At 45.7% G+C, this 21,236-nt stretch overlaps 1 protein-coding gene across 1 annotated transcript; it reads right to left on the bottom strand.

The window, feature by feature from the left end:
* Positions 1-18,474: 18,474 nt before the first annotated feature.
* On the bottom strand, positions 18,475-20,291 carry LOC138643427 (tigger transposable element-derived protein 1-like). The gene has a single exon (XM_069732338.1). The coding sequence runs from the start codon at positions 20,245-20,247 to the stop codon at positions 18,475-18,477; it is 1,773 nt and encodes a 590-aa protein (XP_069588439.1). The 5' UTR covers positions 20,248-20,291.
* Positions 20,292-21,236: the final 945 nt, after the last annotated feature.

Below are 21,236 nucleotides of genomic sequence, written 5' to 3'. Positions count from 1 at the left end.
TAAGCAAAATATTGGGTTTTCTGATAAGCCTTTCTGACAATTGTAATGTGGCTCCATAGAATCATAGAGTGGTGGAATCATAGAGTTAGAGTAGGGACCTCCAGGGTCATCATGTCCAACCAATTGCTCAACGCAGGATTCCCTAATCCATCTCAGACAGATGACTGTCCAGCCTCTGTTTGAAGACTTCCATTGCAGAAGAACTCATCACCACCTCTTGTGGCAGCCTTATCCACTCATTTATCACCCTCACTGGAAAAAGGTTTTTTCTAAAAGCTAATCTGTATCTTCTCCCTTTCATTTTCATTCCATTGCTTCTCATGTTTCCATGTGCAAATGAGACTAATGATGATTCCTCTACAGTGTGACATCGCTTCAGATATTTGTAGATAGCTATTAAGTCTCCTCTCAGTCTTCTTTTTTGCAAGCTAAACATTCCCAGATCCTTTAATCGTTCCTCGTAGGACATACTTTGCAGTCCGCTCACCATCCTGGTAGCTCTTCTCTGAACTCGCTCCAGTTTTTCGATATCTTTCTTAAAATGTGGTGCCCAGAACTGGACACAGTATTCCAGATGGAGGAGTAGAGGAGAACAATTACTTCACATGATCTAGACTCTATGCTTCTCTTAATTCATCCCAAAACTGTGTTTGCCTACTTTGCTGCTGCATCACACTGACTCATGTGTAGGAGGTGTATATTTGTTTTTTTTTATTTTACAAGGGGGACTATTTTATTTGAAAAGTCATTGTCCGGATAGTGGACAACCCTTTTATGTCTCCCCAGCAATGTGAGGTATGACACTCGGGTCTTCCAGTGGAAGCTGTACCGCCACTGCTGACAGATGGTTACAGGCATATCATAAAGGAGCCATGTAATTTTGGTACCCTACATTTCATACATGAATTCCAGGAGATATGTAATGCTAGGTATAGCAAAGTATTTATTATGAATGGTAAGGCTTTACGTTAGTATTACATTCATCCTAGAACACTTATCTTTTGGCCCTTAAATGTTTGAGGCAATAAAGTGTCATCCATCTGCATCTAGATCAATACCTCAGGTGGATATACACTGGCTTGTATTCATTAACCCCTTCAAGACCCAGCCTATTTTGACCTTAAAGACCTTGCCGTTTTTTGCAATTCTGACCAGTGTCCCTTTATGAGGTAATAACTCAGGAACGCTTCAACGGATCCTAGCGGTTCTGAGATTGTTTTTTCGTGACATATTGGGCTTCATGTTAGTGGTAAATTTAGGTCAATAAATTCTGCATTTATTTGTGATAAACACGGAAATTTGGCGAAAATTTTGAAAATTTCGCAATTTTCACATTTTGAATTTTTATTCTGTTAAACCAGAGAGATATGTGACACAAAATAGTTAATAAATAACATTTCCCACATGTTTACTTTACATCAGCACAATTTTGGAAACACATTTTTTTTTTGTTAGGAAGTTATAAGGGTTAAAATTTGACCAGCGATTTGTCATTTTTACAACGAAATTTACAAAACCATTTTTTTTAGGGACCACCTCACATTTGAAGTCAGTTTGAGGGGTCTATATGGCTGAAAATACCCAAAAGTGACACCATTCTAAAAACTGCACCCCTCAAGGTACTCAAAACCACATTCAAGAAGTTTATTAACCCTTCAGGTGCTTCACAGCAGCAGAAGCAACATGGAAGGAAAAAATGAACATTTAACTTTTTAGTCACAAAAATTATCTTTTAGCAACATTTTTTTTATTTTCCCAATGGTAAAAGGAGAAACTGAACCACGAAAGTTGTTGTCCAATTTGTCCTGAGTACGCTGATACCTCATATGTGGGGGTAAACCACTGTTTGGGCGCACGGCAGGGCTTGGAAGGGAAGGAGCGCCATTTGACTTTTTGAATCAAAAATTGGCTCCACTCTTTAGCGGACACCATGTCACGTTTGGAGAGCCCCCGTGTGCCTAAAAATTGGAGCTCCCCCACAAGTGACCCCATTTTGGAAACTAGACGCCCCAAGGAACTTATCTAGATGCATAGTGAGCACTTTGAACCCCCAGGTGCTTCACAAATTGATCCGTAAAAATGAAAAAGTACTTTTTTTTCACAAAAAAATTCTTTTAGCCTCAATTTTTTCATTTTCACATGGGCAACAGGATAAAATGGATCCTAAAATGTGTTGGGCAATTTCTCCTGAGTACACCAATACCTCACATGTGGGGGTAAACCACTGTTTGGGCACATGGTAAGGCTCGGAAGGGAAGGAGCGCCATTTGACTTTTTGAATGAAAAATTATTTCCATCGTTAGCGGACACCATGTCGCGTTTGGATAGCTCCTGTGTGCCTAAACATTGGCGCTCCCCCACAAGTGACCCCATTTTGGAAACTAGACCCCCCAAGGAACTTATTTAGATGCCTAGTGAGCACTTTAAACCCTCAGGTGCTTCACAAATTGATCTGTAAAAATGAAAAAGTACTTTTTTTTCACAAAAAAATTATTTTCGCCTCAATTTTTTCATTTTCACATGGGCAGTAGGATAAAATGGATCATAAAATTTGTTGGGCAATTTCTCCCGAGTACGCCGATACCTCATATGTGGGGGTAAACCACTGTTTGGGCACACGGCAGGGCTCGGAAGGGAAGGCGCGCCATTTGACTTTTTGAATGGAAAATTAGCTCCAATTGTTAGCGGACACCATGTCGCGTTTGGAGAGCCCCCTGTGTGCCTAAACATTGGAGCTCCCCCACAAGTCACCCCATTTTGGAAACTAGACCCCCCAAGGAACTTATCTAGATGCATATTGAGCACTTTAAACCCCCAGGTGCTTCACAGAAGTTTATAACGCAGAGCCATGAAAATAAAAAATAATTTTTCTTTCCTCAAAAATGATTTTTTAGCCTGGAATTTCCTATTTTGCCAAGGATAATGGGAGAAATTGGACCCCAAATATTGTTGTCCAGTTTGTCCTGAGTACGCTGATACCCCATATGTGGGGGTAAACCACTGTTTGGGCGCACGGCAGGGCTCGGAAGGGATGGCACGCCATTTGGCTTTTTAAATGGAAAATTAGCTCCAATCATTAGCGGACACCATGTCACGTTTGGAGAGCCCCTGTGTGCTTAAACATTGGAGATCCCCCAGAAATGACACCATTTTGGAAACTAGACCCCCAAAGGAACTAATCTAGATGTGTGGTGAGGACTTTGAACCCCCAAGTGCTTCACAGAAGTTTATAACGCAGAGCCATGAAAATAAAAAAAAAAATTATTTTCTCAAAAATGATCTTTTAGCCTGCAATTTTTTATTTTCCCAAGGGTAACAGGAGAAATTTGACCCCAAAAGTTGTTGTCCAGTTTCTCCTGAGTACGCTGATACCCCATATGTGGGGGTAAATCACTGTTTGGGCACATGCCGGGGCTCGGAAGTGAAGTAGTGACGTTTTGAAATGCAGACTTTGATGGAATGCTCTGTGGGCGTCACGTTGCGTTTGCAGAGCCCCTGATGTGGCTTAACAGTAGAAACCCCCCACAAGTGACCCCATTTTGGAAACTAGACCCCCAAAGGAACTTATCTAGATGTGTGGTGAGCACTTTGAACCCCCAAGTGCTTCATAGAAGTTTATAATGCAGAGCCGTGAAAATAATAAATACGTTTTCTTTCCTCAAAAATAATTATTTAGCCCAGAATTTTTTAATTTTCCCAAGGGTAACAGGAGAAATTTGACCCCAATATTTGTTGTCCAGTTTCTCCTGAGTACGGTGATACCCCATATGTGGGGGTAAACCACTGTTTGGGCACACGTCGGGGCTCAGAAGGGAAGTAGTGACTTTTGAAATGCAGACTTTGATGGAATGGTCTGCGGGTGTCACGTTGCGTTTGCAGAGCCCCTGGTGTGCCTAAACAGTAGAGACCCCCCACAAGTGACCCCATTTTAGAAACTAGACCCCCCAAGGAACTTATCTAGATATGTGGTGAGCACTTTGAACCCCCAAGTGCTTCACAGACGTTTACAACGCAGAGCCGTGAAAATAAAAAATCATTTTTCTTTCCTCAAAAATTATGTTTTAGCAAGCATTTTTTTAGATTCACAAGGGTAACAGGAGAAATTGGACCCCAGTAATTGTTGCGCAGTTTGTCCTGAGTATGCTGGTACCCCATATGTGGGGGTAAACCACTGTTTGGGCACACGTCAGGGCTCGGAAGTGAGGGAGCACCATTTGACTTTTTGAATACGAGATTGGCTGGAATCAATGGTGGCGCCATGTTGCGTTTGGAGACCCCTGATGTGCCTAAAAAGTGGTAACCCCTCAATTCTACCTCCAACACTAACCCCAACACACCCCTAACCCTAATCCCAACTGTAGCCATAATCCTAATCACAACCCTAACCCCAACACACCCCTAACCACAACACTAACCCCAACACACCCCTAACCCTAACCACAACCCTAATTCCAACCCTAGCCCTAAGGCTATGTGCCCACGTTGCGGATTCGTGTGAGATATTTCCGCACCATTTTTGAAAAATCTGCGGGTAAAAGGCACTGCGTTTTACCTGCGGATTTTCCGCGGATTTCCAGTGTTTTTTGTGCGGATTTCACCTGCGGATTCCTATTGAGGAACAGGTGTAAAACGCTGCGGAATCCGCACAAAGAATTGACATGATACGGAAAATACAACGCAGCGTTCCCGCGCGGTATTTTCCGCACCATGGGCACAGCGGATTTGGTTTTTCATATGTTTACATGGTACTGTAAACCTGATGGAACACTGCTGCGAATCCGCAGCCAAATCCGCACCGTGTGCACATAGCCTAATTCTAAAGGTATGTGCACACACTGCGGATCCGCAGCAGTTTCCCATGAGTGTACAGTTCAATGTAAACCTATGGGAAACAAAAATCGCTGTACACATGCTGCGGAAAAACTGCACGGAAACGCAGCGGTTTACATTCCGCAGCATGTCACTTCTTTGTGCGGATTCCACAGCGGTTTTACAACTGCTCCAATAGAAAATCGCAATTGTAAAACCGCAGTGAAATGCGCAGAAAAAAACGCGGTAAATCCGCCATAAATCCGCAGCGGTTTAGCACTGCGGATTTATCAAATCCGCAGCGGAAAAATCCGCAGAGGACCAGAATACGTGTGCACATTCCTAACCCTAACCCTAGCCCTAACCCTAGCCCTAACCCTAACCCTAACCCTAACCCTAACCCTACCCCTAACCCTACCCCTAACCCTACCCCTAACCCTACCCCTAACCCTAACCCTACCCCTACCCCTACCCCTAGCCCTAACCTTAACCCTAACCCTACCCCTAACCCTAACCCTATTCTAACATTAGTGGAAAAAAAAATTTCTTTATTTTTTTATTGTCCCTACCTATGGGGGTGACAAAGGGGGGGGGGGTCATTTATTATTTTTTTTATTTTGATCACTGAGATAGATTATATCTCAGTGATCAAAATGCACTTTGGAACGAATCTGCCGGCCGGCAGATTCGGCGGGCGCACTGCGCATGCGCCCGCCATTTTGGAAGATGGCGGCGCCCGGGAGAAGACGGACGGGACCACGGCTGGATCGGTAAGTATGATAGGGTGGGGGGGGACCACGGGGGGGGGATCGGAGCACGGGGGGGGGGGAATCGGAGCGCGGGAGGGGTGGAACGGAGCGCGGGGGGCGTGGAACGGAGCACGGGGGGGCTGGAATGGAGCACGGGGGGTGGAACGGAGCACGGGGGGGTGGATCGGAGTGCAGGGGGGGTGATTGGAGCACGGGGGGGTGATTGGAGCACGGGGGGAGCGGACACGAGCACGGGGGGGAGCGGAGCACTGGACGGAGGGGAGCCGGAGCAGTGTACCGGCCAGATCGGGGGGGTGGGGGGGCGATCGGAGGGGTGGGGTGGGGGCACACTAGTATTTCCAGCCATGGCCGATGATATTTCAGCATCGGCCATGGCTGGATTGTAATATTTCACCCGTTATAATGGGTGAAATATTACAAATCGCTCTGATTGGCAGTTTCACTTTCAACAGCCAATCAGAGCGATCGTAGCCACGAGGGGGTGAAGCCACCCCCCCCTGGGCTAAACTACCACTCCCCCTGTCCCTGCAGATCGGGTGAAATGGGAGTTAACCCTTTCACCCGATCTGCAGGGACGCGATCTTTCCATGACGCCGCATAGGCGTCATGGGTCGGAATGGCACCGACTTTCATGACGCCTACGTGGCGTCATGGGTCGGGAAGGGGTTAAAGATTAGTGGTCATTACTTCCTTTTGTATACATCCAGATTGGGAAACACTATTACAGGAATTATCCTACAATATAATGAAATATCTTTTTCATAATAACATTTAAAATTAAATTACTTCAATTGTTGAGGAAGAGAAATAAAAAATATCTTAGCTAATGAAGCCTGAAATAGAATGGCATAGTTGGATTTCATTGCAAGACTCACATAAGCAAGACAATGATATTAGCAAAGCAACGAGTAAATTATATACACAATCTAATCTCTGAAATGGTTGGAAGGTAAAAGTAGAAATAGATATTAATGTCGCTGATACAATATCTAACCAGCCGTTTTATTGCTTCCATGTTATTGATTATGTATATATTATGTCTGATTATTAGAAACAAAATTACAAATTAGTAAATATATATTTACGACATATTAGTTTAGGATATAAAATAATAATAAATTCAGGTAATATATACAATTCATGCATAGTATCTACTATATAATTGTCTAAGGGTCACTTCCGTCTGTCTTTCTGTCACGGATATTCATTGGTCGCGGCCTTTGTCTGTCATGGAAATCCAAGTCGCTGATTGGTTGCGGCAAAACAGCCATGACCAATCAGTGATGGGCACAGTCCAGAAGCAAATGGCACCTTACTCCCCGCAGTCAGTGCCCGGCGCCCGCATACTCCCCTCTGGTCACCGCTCACACAGGGTTAATGCCGGCAGTAACAGACCGCGTTATGCTGCGGGTAACGTTACCGCTGCTATTAACCCTGTGTGTCCCCAACTTTTTACTATTGATGCTGCCTATGCATGGGCAGTGTTATATACTGCGTGGCTGCTATATATTGCATGGGCTGTGTTATATAGTACGTGGCTGTGTTATATACTGCGTGGCCACTGTTATATATTGCGTGGCCTGTATTAACGCATCGGGTATTCTATAATATGTATGGACATAGCAGCCACATAGTATATAGTATATAGCACAGGCCACGTAGTATTTGTCTGCTATATACTACATAGCTCCTATATACTAAGTGCCCTGTGCTATATACTAAGTGGCTGCTATATACATACATAAATACATATTCTAGAATTCCCGATGCGTTAGAATCGGGCCACCATCTAGTTGTTATATAGTTGGAGCTAAATTTAAGAAGACCAGTCAATTCCCCACATATTTTTTTTTTCTTTTTTGCTATGTTTGAGTAATAAAATTTATATTGATTTGTATTAGTCCCCTTGTTTCATTGGATCTTTGGTGAAATATCTTTTACATTTATATCTGTGTTTGCATTTTCGAGACGTACTGTATATACTCGAGTATAAGCCGACCCGAGTATAAGCCGACCCCCCCTAATTTTCCTAGGGTAGGAAATGCAGCAGCTACCGGTGAATTTCAAAAATAAAAATAGATGCTCCATACCGTTCATTATTGCCCCATAAGATGCTCCATATAAAGCTGTGCCACATATAATGCTCCATACTGTTCATTATTGCCCCATAGATGTGCCATATAAAGCTGTGCCATATAGTGCTCTGCACCGCTCATCATTGCCCCATAGATGTGCCATATAAAGCTGTGCCATATAGTGCTCTGCACCGTTCATTATTGCCCCATAGATGTGCCATATAAAGCTGTGCCATATAGTGCTCTGTGCCATTCATTATTGCCCCATAGCTGTGCCATATAGTGCTCTGCGCCGTTCAGTATTGTCCCATAGCTGTGCCATATAGTGCTCTGCGCCGTTCAGTATTGCCCCATAGCTGCCATATAGTGCTCTGCACCGTTCAGTATTGCCCCATAGCTGTGCCATATAGTGCTCTGCGCCATTCATTATTGCCCCTTAGCTGCCATACAGTGCTCTGCACCGTTCATTATTGCCCAATAGCTGCCATATAGTGCCCTGCGCCGTTCAGTATTGCCCCATAGCTGTGCCATATAGTGCTCTGCGCCATTCATTATTGCCCCATAGCTGCCATATAGTGCTCTGCGCCATTCAGTATTGCCCCATAGCTGCCATATAGTGCTCTGCGCCATTCAGTATTGCCCCATAGCTGTGCCATATAGTGCTCTGCGCCATTCATTATTACCCCATAGCTGCCATATAGTGCTCTGCGCCGTTCAGTATTGCCCCATAGCTGCCATATAGTGCTCTGCGCCATTCAGTATTGCCCCATAGCTGTGCCATATAGTGCTCTGCGCCGTTCAGTATTGCCCCATAGCTGTGCCATGTAGTGCTCTGCGCCGTTCAGTATTGCCCCATTGATGTGCCATAGAAAGCTGTGCCATTGCTGCTGCTGCAATAAAAAAAAAGAACGCCATACTCACCTTTCTTGCTTGCAGCTCCCGGCATCCGGTCCCGGCGTCTCTCGGCACTGACTGATCAGGCAGAGGGCGCCGCGCACACCATATGCATCATCGCGCCCTCTGACCTGCACAGTCAGAGCGGAGAGACGCCGGGAAGATGGAGCGGCGCCCAGCGTGTGGAACGGGGACAGGTGAATATGACATACTTACCTGCTCCCGGCGTCCCGCTCCCTCTGCCTGTCACACGGTCTTCGGTGCCGCAGCCTCTTCCTCTATCAGCGGTCACCGACACCGCTGATTAGAGAAATGAATATGCGGCCCTACCCCTATGGGAGGTGGAGCCGCGTATTCATTTCTCTAATGAGTGGTCCCACGTGATCGCTGAAGAGGAGAAGAGCTGCAGCACCGAAGACCGTGGGACGGCAGGGGGAGCGCCAGGATCGCCGGGACTAGGTGAGTATGCCTCAGCGCCCTCTCCCCCTCACCCGCCGACCCTGCCGCCCACCATGACTCGAGTATAAGCCGAGAGGGGCACTTTCAGCCCAAAATTTTGGGCTGAAAATCTCGGCTTATACTCGAGTATATACGGTATTTGAATATTGCCAGATCCATATTGTTTGGGTTTGGTTGCTTTGGCCTTAAAGGGATGTCCCATTTGGCCATGTGGACAATTTTATAGGTTTACATGTTTTAGCAAATATTTATATTCCTAATTAAATACCAATTATGGAGCATCTTTTTTTGTGCTGTCCCTCTGTTATTCCTCTGAAACTATAAAAAATAATTTCGACAACTGAGTGTGATATTTCTCCTGTCAAAGGGTTGTGTCTTTACACTGAGGCTGTCTGTGACATTATCAAACTGTGTAGGACTGTGTAGCTGTGCATAATTTTTTCCACCAGATATATGACCAGGATGCTTCTGTTAAACAGCTAATGGTTATTACTGGGCTTACAGCCCTTTCACAAAAGAAACCTTGGATAAAAGCATGGTCCTTCTTCATTACTAAACTTAGTGTAAGTATTCGGACAGAAATCCGAGAGTGGACCCTCTGGGTCGTGACTCTAGAGCCCCCAGGGTCGAGCGGACCAGATGGAATCACCCCCTATACAGGGAGTGTTAGGAGCAGGACCTCGGGGGAATGGAGACACAACAGCTAGAGCCAAAGGGACGACCCAAAATAAAGAAGGAAACCACAGGCTATAAGGATGGCAGGGAATAATAGGAAAACAAGACTTAACTGAAAGAATGTCTGGAACACGGAACGGCAGGACTCAGCAGGAACACGGACCGGCAGGATACAACAGGAACACGGACTGGCGGGATACAGCAGGAACACGGATAGGCAGGATACAGCAGGAACACGGGCTGGCAGGACACAGCAGGAACACGGACTGGCAGGATACAGCAGGAACACGGACTGGCAGAATACAGCAGGAACACGGACAGGCAGGATACAGCAGGAACACAGACTGGCAGAATACAGCAGGAACACGGACTGGGAGGATACAGCAGGAACACGGACTGGCAGGATACAGCAGGAACACGGACTGGCAGGATACAACAGGAACACGGACTGGCAGGATACAGAGACAAAGCAAGGACTGGGCTGAGAAAAGACACTGGTACAGGGGAGCCTAGGGCATAGGGACACTGACGGCAGACAGTGCACCTACAAAGCAAAGGCGTCTTACCTAGGAAGACGCCGGGAAGAAATACCCGATGGGCGCCGCCATGTTGGGGCGGAGCCACCGGGTCGCGACCTCCCAGAAGGCTCAGCGACGGGGGAGACGCGACCGCGCATGCGCGAAGAGACCAGACGCCGAGGGCCGGCGAAGGAGGAGGCAGAGCGGCGCGGGACAGGATCGTGAGCGCTCCGAGGGATGGGAGAAGCCGGGTAAGTATGTGCGGGCGTGACAGTACCCCCCTCCTTAGTCCCCCTCCTTTTAAGGCTAGAAAGGAATCTTTTCATGATAAGGGGAGCGTTGATGTTCTCTCGGGGCTCCCAGGACCTCTCCTCAGGGCCAAATCCCTCCCAATCAATCAAAAAATAAGTTTTACCCCTAACTACTTTTTTGGCAAGAATATCTTTAACATTAAAGATTCCATCAGAAGTACAGAGCTGAGGAGAGGAAGAGGTAGCGGAGTGAAAACAATTAAAGACTGCGGGTTTAAGAAGAGACACATGGAAGGCATTGGGGATGCGCAAAGAGGCAGGTAGCTTCAACTTATAAGAGACATCATTAATGCGACTCAAGATAGGAAAAGGACCAATGTAGCGAGGACCCAGTTTGTAAGAGGGAATTTTAAGCTTGATATAGCGAGAGGAGAGCCAAACTTTATCACCCGGAGAATATGGCGGAGCATCCAAACGCTTCTTGTCAGCAAACCTTTTCATATTAAGGCTAGCTTTCTCAAGAGCCACTTTGGTCTCATTCCAAATCGTAGAGAATTCCCGGGACAAGAAATCCGCTGCCGGTACCCCCGAGGAAAGAGAAACAGGAAGAGGAATGTTCGGATGTTGACCATAGACTACAAAAAAGGGAGATTTGGAGGAAGACTCGCTGGGAAGATTGTTGTAAGAGAATTCAGCCCAAGGGAGAAGAGAGACCCAGTCATCTTGGTGTGCATTGGTGAAGTGTCGCAGATATGTAGTCAGAACTTGATTAACTCGCTCCACTTGTCCGTTGGACTGAGGGTGATAGGCGGAAGAGAAGTCCAAGTTAACCTTTAATAGACTGCAGAGAGCTCTCCAAAAACGTGAGGTAAATTGTACTCCACGGTCTGAGACAATATGATGTGGAAAACCATGAAGACGGAAGACTTGGTGTAAAAAGATCTTTGCCAACTCAGGAGCGGAAGGCAGACCAGGCAAAGCGATGAAGTGAGCCATTTTAGAGAACCGATCTACAACAACCAAGATGACAGAGCAATTCAAGGAAGAAGGTAGATCAGTGATGAAGTCCATAGCGATATGACTCCATGGAACGGAAGGCACAGGCAGAGGATGCAAGAGACCGGAGGGAAGCTGCCTAGGGACTTTATTTTTAGCACAAGAAGGACAAGAAGCGATGAATTTGGTGACGTCTTGACGGAGAGATGGCCACCAGTAGTGCCGAGAGATAAGAGACAGTGTCTTCTTGACTCCTACATGTCCTGCAATTTTGGAGGAGTGACCCCAACGTAAAACTCTCTCCTTGTCTTGATTAGCCACAAGAGTCTTGCCAGGAGGAGTAGGAATCACTCTTAGAGGAGCAAGAGTGACGATCCTCGCAGGATCAATGATGTGAGCCGGAGAATCCTCCATGTCCTGAGGTTGAAAGGATCTCGAAAGAGCATCTGCTTTGACATTCTTATTTCCAGGTCGGAAATGAAGTTCAAACTCAAATCGTCCGAAGAATAAAGACCATCTGGCTTGTCGTGGATTTAGTCTTTGGGCAGACTGAATATAGGCCAGATTCTTGTGGTCAGTGTAAATGATGAATGGATGAAGAGACCCTTCAAGAAGATAACGCCATTCTTCCAAGGCTAGCTTGATAGCCAATAGCTCCTTATCCCCTATAGAGTAGTTACGCTCAGGAGCGGAAAAAGTTTTAGAAAAGAAACCACAGGTCACCAAACGTCCGGACGAAGATCTTTGCAAAAGTACTGCTCCAGCTCCAATAGAAGATGCGTCAACCTCAAGGACAAACGGTCTATTAGCATCAGGACGATGAAGCACAGGGGCCGTAGCGAAACTTTGTTTAAGGGACAAAAAAGACTCTTCAGCCTCAGGGGTCCAAAGGCTGGAATTGACTCCCTTGCGAACTAGGGCAGAGATAGGCTTGGTCATGGAAGAAAAATGAGGAATAAATTGTCTATAGTAGTTGGCAAAGCCAAGAAAACGTTGGATTGCTTTTGTTCCAAGAGGACGAGGCCAATTCAGGACAGCAGAAACCTTCTCTGGATCCATCTCTAAGCCAGATCTTGAGACAATATACCCAAGGAAGGGAAGAGAGGACTGTTCAAAGACGCACTTTTCAATCTTAGCGAACAGATGATTCTCTCTTAGCCTTTGCAGGACTCGGCGGACATCTCGCCTGTGAGTGGAGAGATCCGGAGAGAAGATGAGGATGTCGTCAAGGTAAACCACGACTGAGGAGTAGAGAAGATCCCGAAATACATCGTTCACAAATTCCTGGAAAACCGCGGGGGCGTTGCAGAGCCCAAACGGCATAACCAAGTATTCGTAGTGACCGTCACGAGTATTGAAGGCGGTCTTCCACTCATCGCCTGCACGAATACGAACCAGATTGTATGCGCCACGTAGATCTAATTTGATAAAGATTTGCGCACCCCGAAGACGGTCGAAGAGTTCCGGAATGAGTGGCAGAGGATATTTGTTCTTCACCGTGATGTTGTTTAGGCCTCGATAATCAATGCAGGGACGGAGGGAACCGTCTTTCTTCTTCACGAAAAAAAACCCTGCTCCGGCCGGAGAAGAAGACTTGCGGATGAAACCTTTAGCAAGATTTTCTTGAATGTACTCAGACATAGCTTGAGTCTCAGCAGGAGAGAGAGGATAGATTCTGCCCCTGGGCGGGTTAGTTCCAGGCACGAGATCTATGGGACAATCATAGAGACGGTGAGGCGGAAGCTCCTCAGCCTCCTTCTTGTTGAAGACATCAGAAAAAGCGCTGTAGACAGAGGGTAAGGCGGGAAAGGAAGAAGAAGGAGAAGAATTAGAGGAATATCCCACAGGACGCACCGGCAGCAGACAACGTTCCCGACAAAGCTCACCCCAGCGCAAGATATTACCATTGCGCCAATCTAAAATGGGCTCGTGGCTCCGTAACCAAGGAAGACCTAAGAGCATAGGATGAGACAGACCCGCTAAAACATAAAATGCAATTCTCTCCTTGTGCAGAGCCCCAACCTGAAGTTCCACCTCAAGTGTCACTTGAGTAATGGTCTCCTGTAAAGGTTTACCATCCACAGATGCTAGAATCACAGGAGCCTCTAAGGTTCTGACTGGAACGGAGAATTTCAAAACCTCTTCCAACCTAATAAAATTCCCTGCAGCGCCCGAATCCACATACGCATCCAGAGAAACGCCCTTGCCCGCAATATGCAAAAGAACGGACAAAGTAAGGGGTTGAGAGGAATCACACACACCTAGGGAGGCCTCTCTTACCTGACCTAGGCGGAGGAGTTTTCCGGACGTTCAGGGCAAGAGCGCAATAAATGAGCAGCACTTCCGCAGTAAAAACATAACCCCTGAGTGCGCCTCTCTTTACGACGTTGTTCGGACATTTTAAGACGGTCCACTTGCATAGGTTCCGGTGCGGACGCCTGAGAGGAGGTTCTAGGCTGTGGACTGAGTGGCTTACGGGTGGCAGAAGAAGGATGAAGAGACCTCCGCTCGCGAGCGCGTTCTTGGAACCGAAGGTCAATACGGGTCGCTAAGGAAATTAATTCCTCCAAAACCGTAGGGGTGTCCCGACCAGCTAACTCATCCTTTATGCGCCCAGAGAGACCCCGCCAGAAAGCACCCACCAACGCCTCATTGTTCCAGCCCAAGTCAGAGGAGAGGGTGCGGAACTGAATAGCGTACTGGCCTACGGATAACGATCCCTGATGGAGAGAGAATAGGGCTTCAGTTGTAGAGGCCAGTCGTCCAGGTTCGTCAAAGACAAGACGGAAAGTCTCCAAAAATTCAACCAACCGGGAGACTAGGGGATCGTCTCGCTCCCAGAGTGGATTAACCCATGCCAAGGCGTCACCCTCTAGATGGGAAATCAAAAACGCAACTTTGGACCGATCCGTCGGGTAATGCTGGGGCAGAAGCTCAAAGTGAAGACGGCATTGGTTTAGAAATCCTCGGCAGGACTTAGGATCCCCATTGTACCGAGGCGGTTTAGCCAAGCGGGGTGGAGGGTGGGAAGCAGGAGCAGACGTAGAAGCGGCTGTCTGGATGGAAAGCAGCCGATCGTCAATAGAAGACATATAACTAAGTATATGGGCCTGGGTGTCACGCTGCTGAGCTAACTCTTGCTGTAAGCCAATGAGTAGAGCGGCGTTGCCAGGATCGGAGGACTGGAGCGTGGACAAACGAGAATCCATAGCCTTCATAAAGGACATCATACGGGACTGATTCTCCCGCAAAAAGAGTAGCTCTTTTTGCGTAGCAGAGGCCCCAGCGGGGTCCATGGCCTTTGCTTCCTGTAAGTATTCGGACAGAAATCCGAGAGTGGACCCTCTGGGTCGTGACTCTAGAGCCCCCGGGGTCGAGCGGACCAGATGGAATCACCCCCTATACAGGGAGTGTTAGGAGCAGGACCTCGGGGGAATGGAGACACAACAGCTAGAGCCAAAGGGACGACCCAAAATAAAGAAGGAAACCACAGGCTATAAGGATGGCAGGGAATAATAGGAAAACAAGACTTAACTGAAAGAATGTCTGGAACACGGAACGGCAGGACTCAGCAGGAACACGGACCGGCAGGATACAACAGGAACACGGACTGGCGGGATACAGCAGGAACACGGACAGGCAGGATACAGCAGGAACACGGGCTGGCAGGACACAGCAGGAACACGGACTGGCAGGATACAGCAGGAACACGGACTGGCAGAATACAGCAGGAACACGGACAGGCAGGATACAGCAGGAACACGGACTGGCAGAATACAGCAGGAACACGGACTGGGAGGATACAGCAGGAACACGGACTGGCAGGATACAGCAGGAACACGGACTGGCAGGATACAACAGGAACACGGACTGGCAGGATACAGAGACAAAGCAAGGACTGGGCTGAGAAAAGACACTGGTACAGGGGAGCCTAGGGCATTGGGACACTGACGGCAGACAGTGCACCTACAAAGCAAAGGCGTCTTACCTAGGAAGACGCCGGGAAGAAATACCCGATGGGCGCCGCCATGTTGGGGCGGAGCCACCGGGTCGCGACCTCCCAGAAGGCTCAGCGACGGGGGAGACGCGACCGCGCATGCGCGAAGAGACCAGACGCCGAGAGCCGGCGAAGGAGGAGGCAGAGCGGCGTGGGACAGGATCGTGAGCGCGCCGAGGGATGGGAGAAGCCGAGTAAGTATGTGCGGGCGTGACACTTAGATTTGCTTTTTGTGCATAAACTAATAATTTGCAGGTGAAGTGTCCTAAGAGGTCCCCATTGTCCACTACCTCTCCTACAGCATCACTGTATTAATAATTTTTTTGTCCACATGGTCACCATTTTTCCTTGTCAACAAGGCCCAGCTACAATAGATCTGGATACATGAAGAATCTGCCCATATCTGAGAGCAAACTGACCCTCCTTAAGTTGGCTATGTCAGATTAAATGGAAAAAATTGGCACATAACCCTTAAAGAGAACCTGTCAGCAGGATTTACCACTATAAAGTAAAGGCATGGCCATAATGGTGCAGTTATGCAATTAAACTGATACCTGCGGTGAAGGAATCCGATCAGAAACGTTTTCTTCTAATGGTGTCTTCTATGCATCAGGGCATGCCAAGGTGGTAGGGTGGTGCTTTTCTGCTGTAGTCTCTCCGTCGGCTTCATGTGATTGTTTTACAGGTCATTGTATGGGAAAAAAGTATAAATTGCATAATATACAGCGGGTGAAACAAGTATTGAACACATCACCATTTTTGTAAGTAACTATATTTCTAAGGATGCTATTGACATGAAATTTTCACCCGATATTGGTAACAACCCATTCAATCCACGCAGGTAAAGAAATAAAACCATAGATGTATATAAATTATGTGTCAGAAAAAACTATTGAACACATAAAAAAGAGGTATAAAAACATGAAAAGTCATGACACCAGGTGAAATCTATAAGTAATTAGAAAGCAATCCTGCTACTTAGTGAAAACTTATATCAGTTGGTTCAACTGATCCCTGTAAAAGGAGTCTCATTACCAAGGTGCCACACAAGCAACATCTCATGAGAGGTAAAACCTGTCAGCTGTCTCAAGACCTTTGCAACCTTAGTGTTACAAAACATACTGATGGCATTAGTTAAAGATTTTCTAAACTACTGAAGGTTCCAATGAGCACTGTTAGGGCCATAAGTGGAAAGAACATTATTTCACCATAAACCAGCCATGACCAGGTGCTCTCCACAAAATTTCAGACAGAGGAGTTAAAAGAAATATCAAGAGTTATCCAAGAACAAGGACCACCCGTGGATAGATACAGAAAGTCCTGGAATCTGCAGGTACAATTGTTTCAATTAAAATTATAAGTAATGCACTCTACCTCCTTGACCTGTATTCACATTGACTACAGAAGACTCCATTGCTGAACAAATAGCATGTTCAAGACCATTTACAGTTTACTCAACAACGTTTAGACTAGCCTGTGAAATACTGGGAGAATAGAGTCTGATCAGATGAGAGCAAAATTGAACTCTTTTGATGCCATAACACACATCATGTTTGAATGCTAAAAAGCACTGAATATCACCCACAAAACACCATACCAATAGTAAAGTTTGGAAGTGGGAACATCATGATGTGCGGCTTTTTTTAGCATATGGCACTGGCAAAGCTTATACATAATTGAAGGAAGAATGAATGGGCAAATGTACCAAGACATTCTTGATAGAAATCTGCTGCCATATTCCAGAATGATGAAGATGAAATGAGGGTGGACATTTCAGCAAGACAATGATACCAAACACACAGCCAAGGAAACTCAATTGTTTTCCGAGAAAGAAAATGAAACTGCTAGAATGACCCAGTCAATCATCTGACCTGAATCTAATAGTTAATTTAAGGAATTAACTAGAGCTCAGAGTACATAGGAGGAGCCCATGGATCATTCAGGATTTGAAAAGTATTAGTGAGGAATAACAGGCCAAAATCACATCTGAGCAATGTATGCGACTAGTTTCTCGGTATAGGAGGTGTCTTGAAGCTGTCGTCACCAACTAAGGCTTTTGTACAAAGCATTAAATACATTTCAGTAAGCTTGTTCAATACTTTTTCCCTGTATAATTTCTCATTATTACTAGTGATGTGCGAACGTGCTCGGATAACATCTTTCCCGACTCCCGAGCCCGTTCGGGTGTTATCCGAGCATCTGGGCTTGCTCCTACATTATGTTTGAGTCTCTACAGCTGCATAATTTACAGCTGTTAGAGGGCCTCAACATCTGGGGATTGCCTGTTTGTTAGATCAGTCCTAAGTGTCTAAAACAAAAGCATGTAAAAGGTGCTGGAAAAAGGAGGAATCGCTAAATTGTTTTTGTTAAGAAGGGTTTAAGTGGTAACAAATTAAAAAGGTCTGGGGTTTAACTAACATTTAGCCATATACATGACACAGTGAAGCACTGAAGGTAATTTATCTGTGTTAATTCTTTAGGTCATTGATTTCTTTCGTTTCCTCTTATCAATGAACAAAATGTATACAAGAGGTCATTTACAAAGCTGGATCTTGGATTCCATTGATGTAGAAAGCTGCATGTATTTCTTCTTGTGCTGTTTTATTATTTTCCTTACTAAGTAGTCCCCAAAGTGTTTTTAGCAGTATAACAGCTACAGCTTGCTATGTGTTACTCCAGCAGCAGACGGTCCGGCAGACGTAAGTGCTGCATGTTAATAATCCATGTAAATGGCCAGACTTGTAATACAGTTGTGTGAACAAGTACTTGCCCCTTCATGATTTCCTATACAGGTAGTCCTCGACTTACGACGTTGATCCGTTCTAACGCGGCGTCGTAAACCGAATTTCGACGTAAGTCGGACCATACGTTTATACAGTAATGTACCATAATAACATTATCAATAAACATAGGTACAGTCAAATATTGTGCAGTACAGTACGTTTAATAATGAAATACTGTACTGTAAGTGCTGTAACAGTAATAAACAGTGTAATAAACAAAGATAACAATTCCAAAGAGAGAGCAGGCTTATTGGGAGGAAGCTGCAGAAGGTGCTGGAGATACTGGGGGAGGTGAGTCAGGAGAGGCAGGTGAGTCAAGAGGGGCAGCTGAGGTAGAGGGTACAGGTACAGGATCTGTTGCAGGCCTCTCTACCTTCTTGAAGTACCGCTGCAGGTTAGTTTGGAAGGAGACCATCTTCTTCTCCTCCAAGATCTCCTTGTAACACCTAAGGGAATCCATGACTCGTCTGGCAACCCTAGCGTACCTTTCCATGTTGGGATCCTCAGCCTCAAACCTTGACAACCCTTCCTGTATCAGGGCAAAACCTCCTGCCAAGCCCTGCCTTGTAAATGTCTTAAGTTCTGGGGTTGGTATGTCTTCCTCTTCCTCTATCATCTGCTTCTCCAGTTGAATAAGGTCCCCAGCAGATAACTCCTCTCCATGAGATGCCAGTAGCTCTGTGACATCATCCTCCTCCACCTCCAGATTCATTGTCTTACTCATATCAACAACGTTCCTTATGACATTAGTCACTGACTCTTGGACCTCTGTGACATCATTCACAAACCGGGGACACAGTTTTTTCCACACCCCATTCATACTGGTCTGCTTAACCTCATCCCAGGAATCAGCAATGTTATTCACAGCATCAAGGATGTTGTATGTTTTCCAAAACTCCTTTAGAGTCAAGTCCTTATTCCTTTCAGTTGCTGCTAAAGCATTACCAATGACCCTTCGGAGGTAGTAGGCCTTGAATGTAGCAATGACTCCTTGGTCCATAGGCTGTATTAGGGCAGTGGTATTAGGTGGAAGGTAAACCACCTTGACATTAGGGTTAAAGTCATCCAGATGGGCAGGGTGTCCAGGGGCATTGTCCAGAATAAGCAACACCTTAAAGGGGATATCCTTGGAGGTACAATACCGCTCCACACCTGGCACAAAATGGTTGGTGAACCAGTCATCAAACACTGCAAGTGTCACCCATGCCTTCCTATTAGACTTCCAGATGACTGGTAGTTGACCCTTTGAAATGCCCTTGAGTGCCCTTGGATTCTCAGCCTGATACACCAGCATGGGCTTCAGTTTGTAGTCGCCAGCAGCATTGCCCCCAAGAAGCAAAGTCAGTCTCTCCTTACCGACTTTATGACCTGGTGCTGACTTCTCCTCCTTGGCGATGTACGTACGGTTAGGCAAACGTTTCCAAAACAAGCCTGTCTCATCCACGTTGAACACTTGTTGAGCACAGTAATCACCCTCCTCAATTATCTCAGCCAATGCTTTAGGAAACTCAGTTGCTGCTTTCTCATCAGCACTAGCAGCTTCACCTTGCACTTTAATGTTATGGAAATTGGCACGATCCTTAAACCTCATAAACCAACCCCTACTTGCCACAAATTCTTCACTTTCACTTCCTTCCCCCTTTTGTCTTTTCAACGCCTCAAACAGTCGCTTAGCCTTCGCCTGAATAACCATAAGGCTCACAGGTATACGGCGTTGATTTTGGTCTTCCAACCAAAGCACCAGTAATCTTTCCATCTCAATAATAAGACCACTACGCTGCTTTGTTATCACTGTCGCTTTCATAGGAGCAGATCCTTTCACATGTTCAAGGATACGATCTTTATCCTTGATAATCGTAGCGACAGTCGAACGACTAAGTCCTAATGACCTGCCAATTTCTGTTGGTGTTTCCCCCTTATCAGATCGCCTTATGATATCCACTTTCACCTCCATGGTGATGGCCTTCCTTTTCTTTGATGCACTGGTATCAGATGAGTCTTCCTTACGTTTGGGAGCCATAATGAAGGGTGTAATGGCGTGCAGGAGACTTGTTTTCCTCTGTAACCGGGTGCAGTGTACAGTACTGGACGCTATTGCTCCGCCCCTGCATGTAGTTCGACTTACGACTCAAAACCGCGTAAGTCGGAACGAGGCGTCGTATAAAGCGTCGTAAAGACGAAACGTCGTAACCCGAGACCGTCGTAAACCGAGGACTAACTGTATTCCTGTTTGGATTTCTATTTCCTTTAATAATGAAGACCTTCATTTATAAACTGCATTTTATGATTACTTGTGTTATCTTTGTCCAACATTTAAATTTGTTTTGTGATCTGAAATATTTAAGTAAGACAAACATGCAAAAGAATAGGAAATCAGGAAGGGGCAAATCATTTTTTCACACAAATGTACATGTACAGGATTTTGCCCGTCAGAGTTGGAGTAACTCTTATTTAGTGGTTCTTCACTTCCACTTTAGCTCACAGACTGTAACCTCAAGTTAAGGATTAACTACAAACATGTTTAGATATCCAGCTAGAATATATGGACAGGATTATTTTCATTAGTACTCATTAAGATGTCAGTTTTCACATACAATATTCCTATTTTTCACAGATAGCACTCGTACCTATTATATATATTTTTTCACTAATTTATTGCCTATGTTTGCACCTAATATATTAAGTTTGCACGTTTATGTATTATGCATTTTATATATCACCACATTCTTTTGCTATTTATATTTATTAATTCAAATCTTCACCCCCTTTGCTATCGGAGTGACACCAACACCTTTTTGGTTCACTCCTTTTACATTAAGGCTCCCCCCATGGATCTTATCTTTTAGGCCTTGCTCATTTAACTACACCACAGCATTCCTTTCCACACTCAGCATTTCTTTCCTGGCCATTATTGGTTCTATTTCCACCTGCACATATTCCCAAACACAGCCTCCACTACATTTCATTCATCCATTTTCTTATTTTATATGCTATTAATTTCATATTTTT

Source organism: Ranitomeya imitator, chromosome 6 (assembly GCF_032444005.1).
Source record: "Ranitomeya imitator isolate aRanImi1 chromosome 6, aRanImi1.pri, whole genome shotgun sequence".
Taxonomy (NCBI): Eukaryota; Metazoa; Chordata; class Amphibia; order Anura; family Dendrobatidae; genus Ranitomeya; species Ranitomeya imitator.
This window is presented reverse-complemented; position numbering and strand designations above follow the sequence as displayed.

Excerpts from the sequence above, each read along its gene's own strand:
- LOC138643427 (XM_069732338.1), bottom strand. The coding sequence starts at position 20,247 with ATGGCTCCCAAACGTAAGGAAGACTCATCTGATACCAGTGCATCAAAG.